Here is a 21,212-nt window from a genome sequence, read left to right on the forward strand (position 1 = left end):
TTGCAAGTTTTATTCCATTCAAGCTCTCAAAAAAAAGGTACAGCAAAGGGTAGGTCATGTTCTGAAGGTGTCACAGGATTCCCTGTCATCTCACTGTTCTTGCTCACAAGCCATTTTAAAGCTGTGACCTGGATGAGGATCTTTGGGAACACTTTCAGAGGTGCTGTTTTGACCAACTGTCCCTCCTTCCTGAATGGCTTGGGAAAAAAAAGTACCCTTGGACAGGCATGAAGCAGTAATGATGCAGTGCAGAGCTTCTGCATCAAGCCAGCACCAATTATTAAGTGAGCCATTTTCTACTCTGATGAAGGGGTGTTCCAGTTTTAAGGACACAGGTGCAGCATGCCAGAACCACACTAGCACTTGGGACTCCAGAAGAACCACCCCTGCAATTAATGACACAGTACAGGAGCTGTGGGCACAAGGCTGCAGCAGCTGCCACCTTCAGCTCCCACCCCTGAGACAGTGCAGTCTCTGCTGTCACCCCTCCCCTCAACCCAAGAAGCAATTATTTACAATTTAAGTGAATATAGAAGTATTTTATTGAACATTCAAACTTCATTAAGACATGTGCAATATGGCAAATTTTACTGGGTTTAACCCTAACTAAGACAATAGTATGATTGCTTGCTTGCTGGGGCTTAGCAACAGGGTCCAGATCACACTTACCACTAATTAAATACTTTATTGAATAAATACATATGAAACAAAAATGCATTTTAATGCTCTTATAAAAGTTTAGAGATTTTGAAAGGCCTTTCCAATTTAATCTGAGGTGTAAGTACATACAATAAAGGAAGGTAGGCTAGTTTAACATAATTGGCTGACTTTATACAGCACTTATATCTTTTAGTCCATAAGTAAATTATTAAATGATAAAGAACATCTAATACAACCACTTCTATGGAACTAGGAAATAAATTTCTAATAAAGAAAAAATTTACAGACCCCATGACTTTCCACCCAACCCCAACAGTCTAACCCTAAAGTGGACAAAGCCAATGGCCTTCCCCACAAGAGCTCACGACAGAAAGTCGCTTCTCTTATCAAAAATCTGTATTTCTGATCCGTAATGAGCATTGAGACAAGATTCAATATATCCCCAAAGAAAGAAGCACAATGCGCGTTGTGAATCGCCTATTCAGCAACAGCGAGCACTGGATTCACAACCACCTCATCCCGGGGATTAAATGAGATCAGCCACATTCATCGGCATCTCCTCCACTGTAGTATTGTAGAAAGTCTCAATGTCTCGCAGGATCCTCTTGTCCTCTTCAGTGACAAAATTGATAGCCACACCTTTTCTGCCAAAACGGCCACCCCGGCCAATTCTGCACAAAAAGAAAACACATTTACACTCGAGTTAACCTCACCCATCTGCTTTACATGTGTGCAAGATCCATTCTTCACTGCTGCTCTCATCTGCCACTGGCCAGCCTATGCTGCCACCCAAGTCACATCTGGTCAGGAAAACCAGCAGCTGGTGCCAGCAGCACAGCAGGTCCATTCCGTGGCAGGCAGCAGGGCACACATGGTTACTCGTTGGCTGCAAAGTAAGATCTTCATTTAATGCTTGGTGCTGTGTTCTGAAGTCCTGGGTCAGTCTCTCTGTTCAACTATGCACCCACCCCTCATGCATTCACTCCCAGCACAGAGCACACACTGTTGTTTAACAATCAGACTGTTACCAAGTTAATCCAGTAACATGGAATAGCACACTTAATTTCAGAATTTCAATTCAACCTGTTTCCAGTGGGAAAACTTAGGATTTGTTGGTTTCCTTTAGAGAGTAAATCCAAGCTCAACATTTGTGTTGAAGCCCACATCAGTCACTGACACATCAGTGCATGCGGTTTAGTTACACCCACCATGAGCTCCACCTTCCTACAGACTGCACGACAGAGCACCTTGCCAGCAGGAGCTAAATTCACAGAAAGGGCTCACAGAACTTAGGGGATAATTGTGACAAAATAAATAAATAAATACCAACTCGCTCTTTATTCAAACTGTGCCGCTTACGAATCCACGTCCTAAATTACGTCAACGTCGTTTCTGAGCACCATCTTGTGTCATCAACTGCTGCTATCGACTCCTGTATTTTTTTACATCAAGTAACAAAGCACAGTTTACTTAATTTAGGGACAGTCACTAGAAGCAGTTAACTAAACCTAGGGAGACAAACTGGAATTGCTGCCAGAAGACACCACAGAGAAGAATCCCGCTAAGGAGCCACCAACAGCAAACATGGCACACACAACATGGACACAGCTGAACCTCCACAAGCAAAGGCAGCCCTACAAGCTAGAAGTAAGGTTTGTCTTGTCACTGAGCAGCAGCAACTCCAGATCAGCCAGAACCCAGACCAAGCTGACCCTGCTGTCAAGATGCTGCACCACTAACAGTGTCACACTAATATGTCACAGCCTACATGACAAGAGGCAAATCAGTTGCTGGCATTTTCCCCACAACTCCAAGGTTCATCACTTATCACTGAACCTATTATCTTTTAAGTTTTCCCACTGCTTCAAGTGTTAAAAAGTTCTGCTCCTCCCTTGTTTGAGAACCTGTGCAAGGCAGGGCTTTTAGAAAGCCAATCCACAAGTGGCTGCATTCCCTGCTAGCTCTGAGAAGTTCATGCATGGATGCTAACAGCTCTGGTTTAGGGAGGAGGGTGTGAGGGTGTGTGCCAATGCCCATCCAGCACAGCACAGGGACAGATGGGGGCAGAGCCAACTGACCTGTGAATGTAATTCTCACGATTGGTCGGCAGGTCGTAATTGATAACCAGGGACACTTGCTGCACATCAATGCCACGAGCCTGCAAAGCAACACCAAGTCTTTAATGCATGTTAGGGGCTATTTTCAAATTTATCCATCTCAGGCTTTTGTCAACCACATCATTAGTTATGAACTACAACTGTGTAGTCCATAGTGGAGCATGGTCTTTGCTGTTCCAAAAAGCTCCCAGCAGTTCAGGTTACAAAAACCATCACTCAATTATGAAGCTTTTGGGACAAGGCTGTAACAGAACATATTCTATGAAAGACAGTGCTCACCAGCAAGTCAGTAGTGATCAGGACACGGCTGGACCCTGATCTAAACTCTCTCATGATAACATCCCGTTCCTTCTGGTCCATGTCACCATGCTGGGGAGTTAAAACAAAAAGCTGCAATTAGTACAGTTTCAATGGTCCAAAACCAGAATATTCTTCAAAGAACAAAGCCCTGTATGAATCCCAGCGTCCCTACCTGCTGTGGGAACGAAGCAGGTAGGGATAGAAAGGAAACAGTTTACTTTAAGCAGGGGGAACGATAATACAGCACTGCACAGCTATATTATAACTTTCCTGCTTCTTACTGATATCCCCTCCTCACCAGTTCTTCTCCAGTAAGTACACAGCATTTCAGAAGTGATTTGAAGTAGCAATTCTTACCAGAGCTGAGACTGTGAAGTCCCTGGCATGCATTTTCTCGGTAAGCCAGTCTACTTTTCTCCTTGTATTCAGGAAAATAACAGCCTGTGTAATGGTCAGTGTCTCATACAAATCACAGAGAGTATCCAGCTTCCATTCCTGAGCAGAACAAAGATCATCAGGAAACATCATGACACAGGTTCAATACATAACACAAATTTGAAGCAAGCAACAGAACTCCAATACAACAATCAATTAAGCCTGCTTTGGCACACAACTACATTCAACTAAGTTTTTGCGTCAATTGTTGCACCAAATCTTCAGACACAGGACACTGGACATTAAGAAAGAGGTCCACCCTAGTCCTTTTGGATCTAGTGCATAGTTTTTCTTCTTCTTGTATTTACTCTACTAGCATTATTGCAGAAACTAAAGCTCAGCCTTGGTTTCCGCAATTTTAGCACAGTGCTTTAACAAGAAGGTAAGAGAATCTAACTCCTCCTGCCAGAGCGAGTACAACCAGTACCAACCTCTCTCTCAACATTAATGTAGAACTGCTTGATACCCTCCAGAGTCAGCTCTTCCTTCTTCACCAAAATACGGATGGGATCTCTCATGAACTTTTTGGTCACTTCCAACACATCCATTGGCATTGTAGCTGACAGCAGCACAACCTAAAATACATTACTCTATGTTAGCACATACCCCGCAGTTTTCATTTGTGCAATTCAGGTCTCAGCCACACCATAACCCAAAGCTGCATGCATCACTTCACCATGTCAAAGCTTTTTTACCTGGATGTTTGTACTTAGTTTTTGAAAGATCTCATAAATTTGATCCTTAAATCCACGGCTCAACATTTCATCAGCTTCATCCAGAACAAACATTTTGATCCATTTTGGTGCTGTTGGAAAAAGAGACGCGTCCCATGAAGTTTCACAAATACACAATCCTTAAAGAACATCATGCTTCTGTACTACTAAGCTTTCCAGCACAACTCTCCACAGTGACAACAGGTACACTAAAGCTCTCAGTGGCTATGAGGCTTTCACTGGAGATTGATCAGCAAGGGCACAATGAGGTTCATACTCACACAGATAGCGCCTGTTCAACATATCAAACACACGCCCTGGAGTTCCCACCACGATGTGAGGAGCCTCAGCCTGCAGCTTCTGCATCTCATTGCGCACATTTGTGCCACCAATGCAAGCGTGGCATGTTGCTCCCATGTAGTCTCCAAGGGCCAGGATTACCTTCTGAATCTAAAATAGAACCTTCCATTAGCAGCTTGTAGGACAATAAAGATTAAGCCCCATTGTCACTGGCTTTTATGGACTTTGGAAGCCAAGACACCAAATAAGGACTATGGAGCGCTTGAACTGAGAGCTGCTAAAAAAACCTGCCCAACTCGACACAACTCAAGTTGCTAACTAGAAGCCAGAGGAACAGTTAAGTTACCTTTTTTTACTGGCTGAACTTGCTGATGGAGTGACTGCCATGAGACAATTCCTAAGCTGAGAGCAGGGCCACCAGAAGTGAAGCTCTCAGGTGGTGCTCAGGCCTGCACGTAAAGCACTTGGACACTCTCCAGTGAACTCTCTCCAATGGCACCACTACCAGCCAGATTTCAAAACAAATCTCACTTTAACAGCTTTAGAGCAGAACAAAGGCTTAACATTCTGATAAAGGCCCTTACTCCATTTATTTTGTTTTCTGTCTAATTTAGTATGTTTAGCTTTACCTTGAAGAATTGTCACATTGCACTGGCATTTCAATACAGTATAGTTGAAAATGACACTAAGTTTTCTACTTCAGAGTTGGTTTAACACCGTAATTCAAGACCCTTCATTGCTGACAGTTAATCCAAATATTCAAGTATTCTGAAAGTTATTACCACACACCCACTTAGCATAACAGAATACCAAGCCTTGAAGGTGGAAGACATGCAATTATATTGTCAGGAAAACATACAAAGAAACAAAACCATTCAAGTAACCAAATGTGCACTGCAGTTTTCACGTTGCACAACTGCATTGAAGTTTAAACAGCTTCCCAGCAAGTGTATTTTTTGTTTCCACTCAGAACACTGTGCTTTAGTAATTGAGTTTTTCTGCTGAAGATGCTCCCTCCACTTAACACACAGCACAGCAGCTGCCTCCTGCACCCCTGCCCCAGCACACCCTCCTTGTTTTTTAACTCAGCTCTTCAAGGAGGCAGAGGACTTGTGGGACAGAAGGCAGCTTGTATCCCCCATTATTGGGCACAAGAAGGGTTCTGAATGGATATTCATTCATTGCAGCCCCTCAAGAAGTCGGGTAATATTGTCTCACAGTTGTGAAACCTGAAACCTATGCAACACACAAAGTTTTTTTGTTGTTTTTTTAAACTACACTATCAATACCTGTTGAGCCAGTTCTCTGGTAGGGGCCAATACTAGTGCCTGGGACTCCTTGAGATCAATCTCCAACTGCTGCAGGATGGAAATAGCAAATGTGGCTGTCTTGCCAGTACCTGACTGAGCTTGAGCAATCACATCATACCCTAAAAAAAGTAGGATACACATTTACTGCTCCCACACGGGTCAATCACATTAGTTTTACTTAATTCCCCTTGAAGTAAGTGATCAGTACTAAAGAGGTCTCTCCATTTCAGGTCAGTCCCGAAAGATGGTGTACCATCATATCACTTGTTCAATGAAGATTGAAATTAGTTATTACTGCACACTAATGAAACAATGTATGCATTTCACAATGCTTTCTTAATTATCTGATGTTGATATTAATGAATCTACTGCATACCTTTGATGCATGGAATAATAGCTCTCTGCTGAATAGCTGAAGGCTTCTCAAAACCATACGCATAAATGCCCCTTAGAAGGGATTCTTTTAAATTCATATCATCGAAATTGTCAACAATCTCATTCCAATTGCTCTGTAATAAAGAATAAAAAAAAAAAATAAATCCAATACCCCTGTCCACCAGCGATCAAATTCTCAGGTCACTTCGTAAGTGCTCACCTCGATGACACCATCGGGCTCCATTCCCTCTGGGCCGCCATGGTCTCTGCCATTAAAGAGAACACGTTGTTAGCACAGGAGCCACCACCACGCAACAGCGAGCTGACGCGTCGGCTAAGACAGCGGCGGGAGCCGTGACAGATCATTCCAGCAGGTGCTCTGAGCTGCTGCCAATGGCCAGACTCGTGTCCCGAAGCCGGTGCCCACCTCCCGGGGCCGCGGCCATGGGCGCACCGAGCGCGCGCTCCCGCGGCGGCGCGGGGGGAAGGGGGGGGCGGGCGCGCTCCCGGCGCTGCAGCGGATCCCCCCGCCCCGCCCCGCCGGGAACTCTCGCGAGAGCTCCACCCCTGGGATTGCGCAAACCGGGCGCTGCGGGCGGACGGCGCCGGGCGATCGCCCGGGGGGGGCCTCCCCCTCCCCCCGCCAAAAAAAATATAATGGTCTCGCGCTCAGCGCGGCCCGAAAACCCGGGGCGAAGCAATGGCGAGAGGGAGAATAGAATGTCGAGGAAAAAACAGTCCACAGAAAGACATTTAAATATTAAAGCTACAACACAGCCGTACACGAAATAATTTCGAAAAAGTCCTTTCTAGGGCTGACTTGATTGCTAAGAAAGCCAGTAACGTAAATCGAGCCCCGAGGTCTAGAGCTAAAACCGTTTGAGAACCGCGAGCAAGGGGAGCGCAGGGACAGAAACGTCTAGAACGGGAGGGGCCAGGGCGCAGGGCTGATTGAGCACAGCGCCCTGCCTCCTCCAGGGCCCCCCGGCTCCCACCCCCTCCACCCTCTTTCGACTTTTTCCTCTCTCCTTGGCCGCCCCCGCATAACCCACGAAGCCCCCGAACCTGGAAAGAGCCCAGGCCCCCGCCATACCTGCTATAATCCGCGGAGCCCCCTGACATGTTCCGAACACCAGCTCTGTCCTCAACTGAAAAGGCAAGCCCTCCGCGGCGCCCGCCTTATATACCCGCCCTGCTGCCGGACTCGTTGCGCTCTGCTCTGCGCATGGATATTCACCTTACACCACGCGCAAAAAAGCAAGAATCCCTCCAGTTTAAGCCCTGTATCCCAAGAGATTCCCGTCACGCGACTTTTTCAGTTAATCCAAAGCTGCGTATGAACCTCTGGGGTCTAAGAGGCTACGTGGAACATAGAACTACTTTTTCTGTCGGATCGCGGAAGGATATTGCACCATTGAGTGCGTCACAGCGCCCCACTCCTTCCTCCCTCTGCCTCCCCTTCCCCCCGCGTGCACGGGGTTTCCCGTCCGGTCCCTGCTGCAGCGCGGGGCGGGAGGGGGAATGGCGGCGCCGCTTGGCCGGGCTGAGGGCACAGCGAGAGGCCCTGCGGCAGCGGCGGCATAGCGGCCCCTTTTCCCGCTCGCATTTTGCCCACCGTGTTGGTTGTTTTTAAAGCCCCGGAGTCGGGGGGGTGACAGGAGAGAGAAAGAGGCTTCCTCGGGCGGGGGCTGGCGGTCGCGCATCCGCCCCATCCTCACACAGAAATGGCTCCCGCCTCCTCCTCCTCCTCCCTGGCAGGCGGAACACACCCTGGGCTCTCCCCCTGCGCTCCCGCAGCCGGGGCAGCGCTGGTCATGAGGGGGCAGCGCTGGGAGCTCCCGGAGAGGCCCTGAGGCAGGGGGCCGATGGAGGCGCCTCTGAGGGCTCCTCGGGCCGGGCTCACACCCAGTGCAGGGCCCGGGGCTGAATCCCCAGACTTGTCCCTGGCGCTGAGGGTGGATCATTCCTGAAGGGGATGCGGGAGTATTTGTAGGACGCAGGTTAGGTGGTCCTCGGCGTGCTGCCGAAAGCACGGTGCTGTGATGGGCTGCAGATCGCAGTACACGAAAAAACCTGGCAGGAATGATTTAAAGGTTAGTGCAGTCCAAAATAAAACACTAAGAGAACTGTTACTGTGCAAACCGATTGCATGATCATGCCCAGCGCTTTCTTCTGTGGCAGAAAAAATATCCATCATTTTAATGCTCATATCAGGTTTCACAATAATCTAATCTATTAATCAGTATTTCTTATGGTGGCAAGTAATATCAATTATAAGTGATAATTTTGTGCCACCTTTGTATGGTTTATGTGTATCACTTTGCAGTCTGTTTCCATAGTGATTATATATGAAGAAATGGAGGCAGTGCTTGAAAAACTCAACCCTTTACTTGTCTAGAATATTGTAAATTGTCTAGAACCATCTAGAATATCCATAAAGGGAACCTCTCAAAGACTGAATATACCTTAAATCTTCCTATGGTAGCATCTGCTGGGGCAATATTATCTGTAAGAAATATTACAACCTACCACTATCCCAGCAAAATTATATAAATGCAGCTGCACTGTCAGCCTATCCTAATGCTCTCAAGTTCTTTCTGTCCACCCCTGCTGGGTAGAAAATATTGAGGATATTCCTTGTTTGCAGTTCAGCTAGACACACAACAATAGCTAGAGGCCTTTTAAATGAACGATGCCAGTTTGTGTGGACTATTAACCTCTGGTTGAAAAACAAACAGGATGGACTGAAGAAAGAATGTGAACAGTTTTGGGCTAGCACAGTTGGATTTCCCACTGCATTAAAAGTGATTTGAATCTAAATGGAGAAATAACACTATTGAATATTTGTTAAGGATCTTGAATATTTATCAGAAAAATTGTTGAATTTAGATGAATATTTTTATTCGAGCACTGCATATAAGTCTTGGTAGATTTGCAAATCTGAGAGGAAAAGATTTCCAGACGTGGGAATTTCAGGAAGGTAAGCCATCATTCTTCCCAGACCTGGAATGGCATCTCAGAAACAACTATCTGCTTTAACTTTTCCAGTAAAGAAATCAGTGTCATTTCAGATTACCCAGGTATTCAGATCACTTTGAGTGCTCAGATTTGATTACAGTTGTCTAGTAACAAGGCTTTCTTGGCATTCTTGAAGGAGAAATTGTTCTCATTGCTCTAGCTTGCAGCAAATCTTGTTTTACAACACTTGCTCAAACTTCATTCTACTAAAAAAAAAAAAACTCAAAAAATTTTAAAAATTATCTTCAATCAAGAAGGACAATTTTAAAAGTTGGTAGTGTAATTTATTGGCTAAAATAGTGGGAGGTCTCTTGATTAAATGCCAAGATTTCTTGGCATGAGGCAATTACAGAGCCAAACATGTCCCCCTGAGCTCCTGATCGCTGGCCTTTATCGAGGAGCTTAAAATATCCCTGTGTCTGAGGATTTTGTTCATTTCTGATTCACCTGATGCTTAAATTCAAAGTAAAGCCTGTGAGCAGGTTGGTTTCTGCTGTCACGTGGTCGTGGCAGAGTTTGGCAGAATTTAATAAATTACTTGGTTGTGTTGTTTGCTCTGGTTCATGGCTGTTTTAATGCAGTGACACTCCTCAGTCCAGTGACCTCTTGGCAGATGCTCTGTTTGCCTCACGTGTGTATGACTGGAACAATGAAATTATGATTTAAGAAACAAATCATCACTTCCCACGTGAAAGGTGTTTATTATATGGATGTTGCACATCCATATGGTGTATTAAGGGACATGAGAAAAGGACCCCAGTGTTTCCTCCAGTGGAAATCATCAACTTCTTTCACCAAATGAAAAGATGAAAAAAAATGTTGTTTCATAAACTTCAAGCAAACAGCTGGAAACACAGAATCAGTCTTCTCTTTTTATGAAACAAGATATCCAGGCTTCTTGTATTAGCAATGACCCCTAACTGCACTAGAGGAAAAAATCCTACATTTTATACCCTTTAAAAGCTCTGTACAATGTTTGACAAATATCTCTTTGGTTACAGTAGTGCAAATAGCCTTTTCATGTGTGTTCCCATCTACTTTGTCTATTTTTGTGCCAGTGTTAGCCATTCTCTGCCTGGAATTATTTGTGTTCTGAACAGGAAGCATCAAACTGAGAGGTGCCAAAAGGTCAGATTTTGTCACTGACAAAAATCTTGCAATACCACTGGGATTTCTAATGGTCCCCTGGCTTTAAATCTGATTAAGCTTTTTAGAGAAGCCTCAGCTGAAAACTTGCTCCCCAAGGACCAGGTTCATGTTATCTTCAGGCAGAAGGGAAACCAAGAAGACACTAAATGATATGTCTGGGCTGCTAAAGATAGGATCCACAACCACACACATATATATGTACACCTAATATACTTCTGTAGATATTTCCCAAAAAGACAATCCCAGTGAATCATGGCTCTTCAGTGAGAGTGAACATAATAATCCATTTATTAGCAGGGGTAACAGATGGACTATCTGGTTTAGCAGCTGGGTTTCCAGTGATTATTCAGGCAGACTGAAGGAAGGAGTGATGTAGTTAAAGAAAGCAGTAGGAGCTGACACCTCCTGAAACTGAGCCCAAGTTGAGCAATCCCTGCTCACCAATATCCTGCTAAAGGCAATGGTACCATTTGCATTAGGAAATCTCAGAAATCTCCTTTTAATAATCTCATGGCATGATTTGAATTTGCCATGAAACTGCCAGGTCCTTCACAGGAAACCTGCAAGATCCCAGAATTCTTTTCCTGCATTTTTAAGTCTGGTGCCAGGGTTCAGGCTGTGTTTTATTTGATTGCCATGACTGGCAGGGCAAGGAAGGTGATGGTAAACAGACAGAGTTTGCTCACAGTAGGTCATCTTAAGGATCAAGATGATTTGTTAGGGTGTTGTTAGCAAGAAGGGATATTTTCAGTTCATCAGTCCCAAAGGATCCTGCCTAAACAAAAGCATACTTCCTCAGATGTAGGAGTGGATATGTTCTGGAAAACCTCCAGAGGAGAAAGAAAGTCCAAATTCCTGGAGTCCCATGCTTGTTGTTTAAATGCAGTTGGGGTGTCATTAATGCTAACAAGTAATTTTGGTTACTCCATTGAAAATACAATCTAAAAAGGTTGAACAATAAGAATGTATAAGATACAATGTTTTTAATGGACTGAGAATGCTGGCTTTGTATTCTGTAGTACCTCAGTGTAATCTGCAATGCACATTATGATGACTTTAGTACATTGGGTTGTTAGGCTTGCTTTGTCATCCTTTTTTAAAGTTATTTTACAACTTTGTTATGTTTTGACAGATATTTCTAGTCTTTGTAACTGTAGTCAGATGTGTTGTGAAATCTCAGTGATGTCCCTGTTGGGTGAATTGAAAGTACATCCAGAATTTCCTCTCTGTGTCCAAGTTCTGTCTCATGAATAGTTGTGCACCAGGCCAATAAGGAACATATTCAAAGATGCTTAAATGATTTAGGTGCCAAGCACTAAGGAAAGGCAGTGGGATTTCAACTGCTTTGCTTGATTTAATTGCCCCACATGCTCAGTCTATTCAAGATATTCAGGCTTGTGCAGAGGATGTGGGGTGGATGGGCCTTTGGCTGGCAGCTGACTCACTTGTCTGAAATGTTTGTGGTTTATGGTTGTGCCTCCTCATTGCTTGGAGCACACACCTCCAAGGAGTGCTCCTCTTCACATGTGCACAATTTTGTTTCTTAGCTCAAGTTCTCTCATTCCCAGATAAATTTTTTTCTTGATTATAATAATTTGTTAAACTATTTAAGACTAACTTACTTGGGTGGTTTACAAAAAAATAACAACAAAGTTGTGTGAATTTAATTTTTCAGGTTATTCATCCATTAATTCATCTTCTCTTAGAGTTTGGAGTTTAAATTCAGACTCTTAGTGACCAAACCACCTGCAGGGGTTTGGAGTTATTATTACTTATTTCTTGCTCTGGAATGGTGAAGTTCTTGCTGAATTTTTAAGAAAGATGGTGTTTCCTCTATACAGTGGGACAGCTCTTGTAAACTGCTGCTGAAAAGGAAGCAGCAGAAGTGCTCTGGGCCCTCAAAGGAACCTTGGTTTCTCAGCCCTCTCCCAGGGGATCAAAAAAAAATCTAAAGAACTAAGAGAAGTTAATTGCTTCTTATTTTATAGTGGGTATAGTTTCCTCCAAAACTTTAAAATTGTGAAAAATTTCCCTTTTACTTTGGTTAGCATTTGGTTGATCTTCTAATAAAAAACTAGGGTTAATTCTAGAAAGTCAGTATTTAATTTTTTAGTGGAAGTATGTAAATTACTGTTAATTCTTTAAATGAGTGTAACATAAGAAAACTGTCATATGGAATCACTTATGGTGGTCTTGTAATTTTAGTAACAATTCTGGTAATAAGAAGAATGTTGGCACAATACAATTTTAACCCAAATACTTGAAACCGAGGGTTTCATGGCTTGGCTTCAAAGAGATCTCGTCTCCGTCCATCCCTACCGTGCGTGACCCCCGTGGCCTACACAGAAATAAATGTGCTTTTCTTTCTATGATTTTGTAGTTATCCAGGCCTCTGCATGCTATAAAACTCGAGAATTACAGTTTTATGTCTTGAATGTTCTTCTTGATTGAGCACTGCGATTCTTTGTTTCCAAGTTTTCAAGGTCTGTAGTCAAGCCCAGGACATGAAATCAGCTCAGTTCTGTTCCTCTGTTGTGTTAAGGGCTCCTAGTGTGACCACAGACTGGAATTTTAGCACTAAAATTGAGCAGAAGATATTTGTTAGACTCGCCATTAACTTTTATTGGAATGAGAGCTCTCTTTGTACTTCAGTTTTCTTCTCTGTAATGTGAGGTGATGTTGTTTGTCTCAAAGGTTATGTGTGGGCAAATCCTTAAAGAATGTGGGGATCAGTAATGGAAGGAGGCCTAGAAATCTTTGATAGAAGTTGCAGGCTACTTTCAGGGTAGAGTATGTTTTTATATTTCAAAAGTAAATAAAGCTGAGAGATGAAGCAGGTGGCAGATGATCACATCCTGACATAGTTGTGGTTACATTTATTTTTTAAGCCATGAAATACTGCATGTCATATATTTCAGTGAGACAATAGGCCAAGAATATTTTTACCAGATCTGAGAGAAGGGTAAATACAAGCCTGTGCATTATTTTGAAGAAAACTGTTTTCCTTCTGCTATTGGTTTAACCATCTCTGCACATTGTTTGTTCTCATGATGATACAAATTTGCTATTCACTGACATTGCTTGAGTTTTTAATTTGCTGTGTTCAGTTGGTTCAGTTTTGGAACAGCCACTGCAGGCACACCTATGTCTGTATTTAATTCAAGTACTTTTCCTTATTGGTTAAAATGTTGAGTGTTATTTGCTTAGTAGGAGGAAGCAATGTGTGGGAACCAAACCCAAGATGAAAACACCAAAAAGGCCAAGCAGTTCTTTGGCTTTTACAGGGGTAAATTCACAGAACCCATTAGTGGTAAAAAAAGTACCAATCTCTAATGTATGCTGCACATATGTGTACCTTGCTAGCTGGCCTGTGTCCTGCCTGGTGACAGCAGTGAGCCTTGTGACTCTGTCTGTCCATCCCAGTCACACTTTTGGATGTCAGAACAAACACACTGTGCTTTCCAGAGCGTGCAGCACTGTGAGCTATGAGGGCTTTCTCAAATTAGTGACAACAAAATGTCTGGTGTTATCAGCTGATACAGCACTGCACAGAGAGCTTTGCTTTGAGGGTGTTACAGGCTGTAATACACTCTGTATTTATTGCCAGAATATTTCAAATGTGTGCATCTCTAAGCAGTGAGACATCACAGAAATAATTTCATTTTTCCCTAACAGTAGCTCTTTCTGTCCATATCCAGCGTTGCATAGTAACTGAATTTTCTTATTTCTTTTCTATCAGAGGATTTTAACCTTCACAACAGTATTTTGCAGTTTACAGAGCTTGTTGTAACATGTAGAAGTTAACAATTAAGCTAAATACTTTGTCATTAATAAAATGAGCTTTGTGATCAGAAGTATTGGCCTCGAGGTAAATCTTAATTTCTATAAACTGGAAGTTTTCTACTGAGCTGTACTTTTCATAAGAAAATTGACACTGTTCATTTCTTCAGGTAATAATAGCTCAGATTCCCTAAGTTTTGTTTCTGTCACTGATACTGGCACAATGTGAAACTATAGATGAGTAGTTTCAGCTTTGTGCCCTTCTTTCATCTCTTTGTAAAATGGAAATTATTATCTCTCTTTGAAGAATTTCTTTTTGTAAAGCTGGACTGATTGATTTGTGACCTGTGCTTCAGCTGCAAAGCAGCCAGATCAGGGTGGGGAAAAGTTTAAAAAAAGTTTAAAAAATTAATCAAGATTAACATTCTGACTTGTTTAATCATTTTGTTTGGTTTCTTGATCGTTCTGAGATTTTTGTGGATGAAAAATAACTATTCAAAGGCTTTTCTCTTTAACAGTGTTTGCAATGTATATTCTTGTGGCTGAGTCTCAGTTGTGTGCCCATGAGGCTGAAGTGCCAAGTGAGCTGTTAAATGTAACTGCTCTGGTTTTTGGGGCTTCTGTTCAGTGCTGGGAAGCCTCTGTAGGCCAGTCCTTAGCCCCAGTTGTTTGTGCTTCAACCCATCCCAAACACTATTCTATGTTATTTGGTATGCCAACTGAATATTGCCAGATGAGACAAAAATGAACATGTGAGGAGCTGGATTAGTAAGGAATTCAATGTTTTCCTCTCAGACTGTGCCCAGGAACACCTGCCCCTGTTTTCCAGCTTTCCCAGCAGGTATGGACATGGCTGGTGCAAGCACAGACAGGATGCAGGCGATGCCTTCCCTCCAGCCAGGAGTAACTGTGGTGCTGCTCGTGCCACTCAGGGACAGGCCCTTTAACACTTCTTGTCACAGCAGCTGGCAGTGGCCAGAAACCTTTGTTCTTTACACAGCAGGAGAGAGAAATGCAAGTTCATGCTGAATTGCAGGAATATATCGATTGATTTCTTTTGTGCATGTGATAAAAGTGATTGGATTATAAAATATTGGCAGGTTTTTGCAGTACATAGAGAGAATGGATGTGCCTCTATTCAAAGTATTTTTATCTTGTGCTTTGATTTAAGAGCTTCTGCTAATAATTGTTTCTGAGTCTTAAGTAGTTGGCTTTTTTGCTGTCATATTTGCATTTATTTGTAGCTCATTGTTCTGATTAATTTAGAAGTAACAAAGTAAAAAATCAGGAAAAACCTGATTTTGAAGCAGGCAGCTGCTATAGTTTTTCTTTTGTTGCTTTTTTGTTCTCCAAGCTTTGTGCTACCATTTCTAAATGTACTCTGGTATATATTTTTCCATGGGTTACAAGACTACAAGATTTTGTATGCCATTATTGCCTTTATTTCAGCAGGATTTTAACAAGCAAAGCACTGATTTAATTTATGTGCTAATAACAAATAAAGACTCCGTCAAACAACAATGAATTCTTAGAGGACTTTATTTGAATGTAATATTGTGTATATCTTAAGCTCAAAATTCTCTTTTTCACCTTTCTGTCCAAGAAAGCTGAGTTATCACAAAGATGATTTTACAGTTAATTACCCAAAAGAATTTCTCTGATTTCCTTTTAATATTATTCATTTGCATTGCTAATATTCATCTCTTCTTGGAATACAACACGCTTTCTTCTGAAATAATTGTGGAATTGTGTTTACTAATTCACATCAGAATTGTCTTTGCTGATTTCCTGGGCTAACAGGCTGTGTATCTTTATGCAGAAGGAAGGAGAATGAAGTGAGAACTGTAAAGGACTGCTGCCTCAGAACTGCTGTTGCCATAGAGCTGCTATGAGGAAAAAAAAACTGCAGCATGGATTTCTTGTGCTGCTGAAGGTAAGATGAGGGCACAGCAAAGACTGTGGGAGGGGGAGGGGAGGCGAGGCAGAGGGAGGGAGAAGAGGAAGAAAGTCTGCGTCCTTGCTGTCTAAAAAAGGAAATTCAGTGTCAGTGTTCATGAGCAGAACTGCTGGTGCAGAAGAACAAAGCTATGTATCTCAGTTGTTTAGGGTAGCAGGAGTGATGAGCAAGCAAGCACACTCCCATGCTTTCAGGAGGAAATGCTGCAAAGAAAGGAGGGAGAAGAAGAGTGACTTTTTCCTTTAGAAAATACTCACTGCTGCTTCAAGGTAGCTGCTTTTTGATACTACTTGGGCATTAACGTTATTACCCTGGGTAGAGACAGCCATGAAAAAGCTCAGTAGGGAGATAAACAAGAAGAAAAAATGGTGGTAAAAATTCTGCATAATCTTGAGCTGATGAATGCAGTTTGTATATATTAAAATGCCTCAGTTGTTACATTCAGCTGTGCAGTGCTGTGAAACCTCTCAAAATGCAAGTGAAATTATGTTTTTTGTGATAAGATTGTTGTGATATGTTGATGTGTTATCAATCTCTTATCGATGATCTTTTGTCTTCTGTTATCTAAGTAGATGTCTTTTGAGTGGAAATGTATAATAAATAAATAAAAATTAATATTAGATACTCAAGCATACTGACTATAGGACCAACATCAGACATGCTTTCTGTGGAAAATCTTTAATGAAGTGAGCTTTGTAGTAGTTTAAGACTTCAATATCATTACAGAATTATCTGCAACACACTCATGAAAAAGCTGCTGCTGCTGTTTCTGCATCTGCTGCTGCTGTTTCTACATTCTACATATTTTTGCTATCCTTCACCTGCTCCTTCTCTCAGTCCCTAGGACATTTCTGAGGTGTCTGAAGCCACGTGCCCTGCACAGCAAACCCAGCACACCTGCCATGTTTTGCACGGCAGGGCCTTGAGGACAATAAAACAAACTGTGGAGGCAGTGATAACACTGTATTAGCTATGTTGATACTCCTGTGTTGATATTGCTTAACCATCTGTTTGCTGTGTTATTGAGTGTGCTTGGATAGATCAGCCCTTTCTCACAATTTCTTGTTTTGCACTTTATCACCATTTATCAAATAGTGTTTGACTGTTCTCCTGTAGTCTGTTTGCAGTTTGGGTCAGAGGGATTTTTTTTTCTATAGCAGCCTGGAAGTAAGAGTGAGTAATTCAGGCTGTTAATGTTAGGGATTCAGATTTTTATTTTTAGTATTACCATCTCTCACTGTGAAATTGTTATTCTTTGAGTTTAGCTCATACATTTCCCAGTCATGAATGGCACTGGGTGAGATGTATCAATCATGCATACATAAGTTTCCCTTTCCAAAGTTTGTCATGTGGAATTGGATGTTCAAGTGCATTTTTACTAGCCAGACTCATTTTTGATTCAGACTGATTTTGTCAAACTTGTAAGCTACTAAAAGCTCTCCTGCATTCTTTAGAACCATTCTTTTGATGGTTCTGAAGATCAACTCCAGTGCACTTGGAGTTGATAACATCCTGTTAAGGTTTGTGGGGGTCCTCTGAGCCAGTGCATGTGAAGTTCAAGTCTTAATCCATGACTGAGGCATCCCCTGGCAGTACAAATGATGGTAATTTAGTTCAGTGTCAGCAAGGGCTTTAGTCTCTTTCTCTGAACAATTGATAGTGCCTTGCTGAGTGTATTAGGACTGATTTCCACAGGGCATTAGGTGCTATATTTCAGAAGAGATCACTGAACTTCTGAGTCAAAGCAGTTTGGGTTCTTCAGAGACGTGAGGTGATTATTCAAACAAGTATGACTGTATAATAAACACTTTGTGGAATAAGTGCTAAACAAGGAATAGATGGGCCCTATCCAGATAAAAATTTGGTTGCCTTATATAAATATTTAGTGGATGGTTAGTGTTGCCGTCTAAGATCAATGTAATAGTTTTTCATTGGCAGAGGGGTGGGCAGAAGCCCAGTGTTGCTAAATGACAAGCTATTCTCATAAGTTTCCAAATAGCATGAATATTTATTTGTTCCAGTTGATGGATTGATGGTGGCTAGTATGTATTTACAGTGAATAAGAGCAGAGCTACAGTAGTGCTGATACTGAAATGTCTTGAGTGAAGTGCACCCACATTATAACCTTCATACTGCTGCTGTTCCTGTGCCAAACTGTTGGCTACAACCCACAGATCTATCAACTTGAGTCAAAGTTTCAGAGGCATCTTGGTTGTCTTATGATAGAAAAGCAACTTAATGGAGCTGAACAAGACAGAGGTGTTGTTTGTAAATCTACTAATCTGTCCACATGTTTGTATTGAATTCTGAAGAAAGAGGTGATCTTGTAGTTTATGCTTGGTTTGCCTATGTCTTCCACCTGGTTTGTATTGTGGGAGTCATCAAGGGGAAAAGGAAGTGTGGCAAACATTGCCCAGAACATTCTAATCTCTGTGTTTGGGCCAGGAAAGAAAGCTGTTAAGCCACTAGTGCTGCTGTGGTTAGTGCCAGGACTTGCACTAATTCCCAAAACACTGTAAAATATAAAAGCTACTTTGATGGCTAATGCTGCCCATAATTACATTTTTGAGGTGTTGCACTGCTCAATTTCCATCTCAACCACTCCAGGTAATATCAGCTTTCGACACGATAGGCTTTGGCTGAGTGGTCCAAGGCCTGAGTTTTGAAATGCTGAGTACCCATAGTGCTATTTAAGGTTAATGGGAGCACAGACTTCTCAGCAAAATGTAAAATCAGGCTTCTGCACTCAAACAGGAGATTTTAGTTTAGCAGTCACAAGACTGCTTAAATGATGGGTCCGAATTCTGGATTCCTTCTGGGACTGATTTTTTTGTCTTTTGCAGAGCCCGAGTTATATCCCATTATACCCCTTTGTTTTTATTGATTTTGTGAGCATTACTACTCTTTTAGTCACTCTACAGCTAGTAGAACAATTGACTTAGAAAGGGAAGAGAATTCAGTTATAGTAGATTTACTTCTTCATAATGTTTTATGGCATTAGTCTTTTTTTCTCTTGGATTAAATGGCAAGAAATTAACTTCTGTTGACATGCTTAAGGGTTAGAATAAGAAACAAAATAATATTTTTCTACATGTGTCTGGTGGATTTTCAAGGCACTGAACTATAGTGTTTTGGGCATGTAGGACAAAGTTTTTCTTGAAACATGCTCCTATTGATATTCTGTTCATAAGCATTATGTTCCCCAACTTGAAATCAATAATCGTCAATTCTTGTCTAGCCCAACTGTTTGAGTTTTTTAATAGTAATCTAAGTTTCAGTTAAAAATACATCATTGTTCATTCTCTGCCTTAGTCAGACTTGTTTTGTTCCCTTGTTTTTCACTGAAACTATAGTATTTCTTGTCTTTCAAGCCAAGTGGTCTGTTGGATCTTGTGATAAGTGCATCCAGTGGGAAGGTGGAGAGGCATCCACCAAATTCATACAGGGCCCCTCATAAATATATTTTGTCTTTGCATTTTTAAAACAAATATATTCCTTTGGCATTACTAGATTCTGCAAGGCATTCTGATTTTCTGTGGCTTGAGTAAGGTAAGTATTTTAGTGCCTGATCTTCAACCCACAGATCAGCACTGTCTGTAGTCATGGCAGAAGAGAAAAGAATCACTGTGAGGTTTCTAATCCACAGTGGTAGGAGTTACTCCTTTGAAGGTTATGGTTGAGTTTTCAGTGGGCAGCAGATTGAAACCATTGCAGGAGCTGCAGTATTGGGAGTATTCATTGCAGCAAAATGCCTTAGCCAACTAGAAAAACCTTCACTCTTTACTCCTTAACACACCCTTCCTCTTCTTTTAGAATGCAGTAGAAACATTGTGTTATTAATTACATTTTCCCAAATGAACTTGCACATAAAGCTTAATTAAAACTGTGGGAGCTGCATTACATTAATGTGGTCTTGTAAACACAGCAGAATTAGGAATTGTGGGTGAGTAGCTGGTTGCAGAATTGAAAATATCTATCCCCATTGTTATTTGTAAAGAATATATGAGGAATTTTTACACTGGATTTGGTACAGCTCTGTCTACATTACAATGGCCATGTAGTAGTGTCATTTCTAATTCTGTAGCTACTTAGACTCATTTATCCTCAGAGCTGTTATTCCTAAATTGGGAGAATTTTCTTGCTGGCTGAGAGACCTGAGAAAACAAGGAAAGAAATGGGTTTTTCCTTCCTATCAAATAGCAGAGTTCATCATTAATGCTCCACATGTTCTGATGTCAGGTGTTTGCTCAGCTCTCTCCCGTGGCTTACACTGTGTGAACATAGCACTGGAGGATGATTGAAACTGCTGAGTGTGATGAAAAGGTCATGTCTGACTTATGGCAAAAATCCAATAGTCCATCCATAGCAAAGCTGAGGAATTTTTCATATGGTCAGTTAACATATGTGTTTTGTGCTGTTGTCACAGATGGAATGAACAGGAGAGGGAGAACATTAAATTCAGACAGCTGCAGAATGGCCATCATGTGGCTCTGGATGTCAGCAGTATGAGTAAACAGAGGTTTAATTCAGACATATTTTCATAGCCCAGACTCCTAGTTCCGATTATCTGCATCAGTAAGAATTCAGTTTTTCTGGTGCGGGAGTAGCCCTGATTTTTCATGTTCATGGAATTACATTTACAGTGTTATTTATATGCTTTGCTTATAGTAAGTAACTGGCAAGCATCGAAGCTCTATTGCTAGAGCTTAATATTTAAAACAGATTGCACAGATGGGGTGTTTTTAGCTACAGTGTTACTCACCCAGAAGAAACGCTGAGTGTTAAGCCTACTAAACCATTCCTGGCAATGACAAACCTGACAAAATTTGGCGATCATAAACCCTGTGACAAAAGTTGTGCCATCTGCTGGCCAAGGAAGAAAGTGCGTGTTCGGCTCTGCAGGCTGGAGAGAGCGCTCCAGCGTGATTCCAGCAGGAGGAGAAGCTGGAAGTTTTGCAGAGCTCTTTAGCAGGAGCAGGAAAAGGCTGGTCAGGAGTTTTCTCACAGCAGCTTCTTCCATCCGAAAGTGCTGTTTTGTGATAATTGAAACTTTCTGTGGGAACACGTTAATGAGGAATGGAAATGTTCTGTCCTAAAA

General features: G+C 42.0%; 1 protein-coding gene and 3 non-coding genes across 4 annotated transcripts; all 4 read right to left on the reverse strand.

Moving 5' to 3' along the window:
- Nucleotides 1-524: 524 nt before the first annotated feature.
- On the reverse strand, nucleotides 525-7,397 carry EIF4A2 (eukaryotic translation initiation factor 4A2). The gene is made up of 11 exons (XM_058031121.1): nucleotides 7,304-7,397; nucleotides 6,431-6,476; nucleotides 6,212-6,344; nucleotides 5,815-5,954; nucleotides 4,507-4,675; nucleotides 4,208-4,317; nucleotides 3,944-4,087; nucleotides 3,435-3,572; nucleotides 3,057-3,146; nucleotides 2,739-2,818; nucleotides 525-1,331 (listed from the first exon to the last, which is right to left on the reverse strand). The coding sequence occupies exons 1-11, from the start codon at nucleotides 7,330-7,332 to the stop codon at nucleotides 1,187-1,189; spliced, it is 1,224 nt and encodes a 407-aa protein (XP_057887104.1). The 5' UTR covers nucleotides 7,333-7,397; the 3' UTR covers nucleotides 525-1,186.
- LOC131087860 (small nucleolar RNA SNORA63) lies at nucleotides 3,226-3,353 on the reverse strand. Its single transcript, XR_009114999.1, has one exon. It is a non-coding gene; the product is annotated as a small nucleolar RNA SNORA63 (small nucleolar RNA).
- On the reverse strand, nucleotides 3,716-3,896 carry LOC131087869 (small nucleolar RNA SNORA81). Its single transcript, XR_009115007.1, has one exon. It is a non-coding gene; the product is annotated as a small nucleolar RNA SNORA81 (small nucleolar RNA).
- On the reverse strand, nucleotides 6,031-6,101 carry LOC131087872 (small nucleolar RNA SNORD2). Its single transcript, XR_009115010.1, has one exon. It is a non-coding gene; the product is annotated as a small nucleolar RNA SNORD2 (small nucleolar RNA).
- Nucleotides 7,398-21,212: the final 13,815 nt, after the last annotated feature.

The sequence above is a fragment of the Melospiza georgiana genome, chromosome 10 (assembly GCF_028018845.1).
Source record: "Melospiza georgiana isolate bMelGeo1 chromosome 10, bMelGeo1.pri, whole genome shotgun sequence".
NCBI classification, from domain to species: Eukaryota; Metazoa; Chordata; class Aves; order Passeriformes; family Passerellidae; genus Melospiza; species Melospiza georgiana.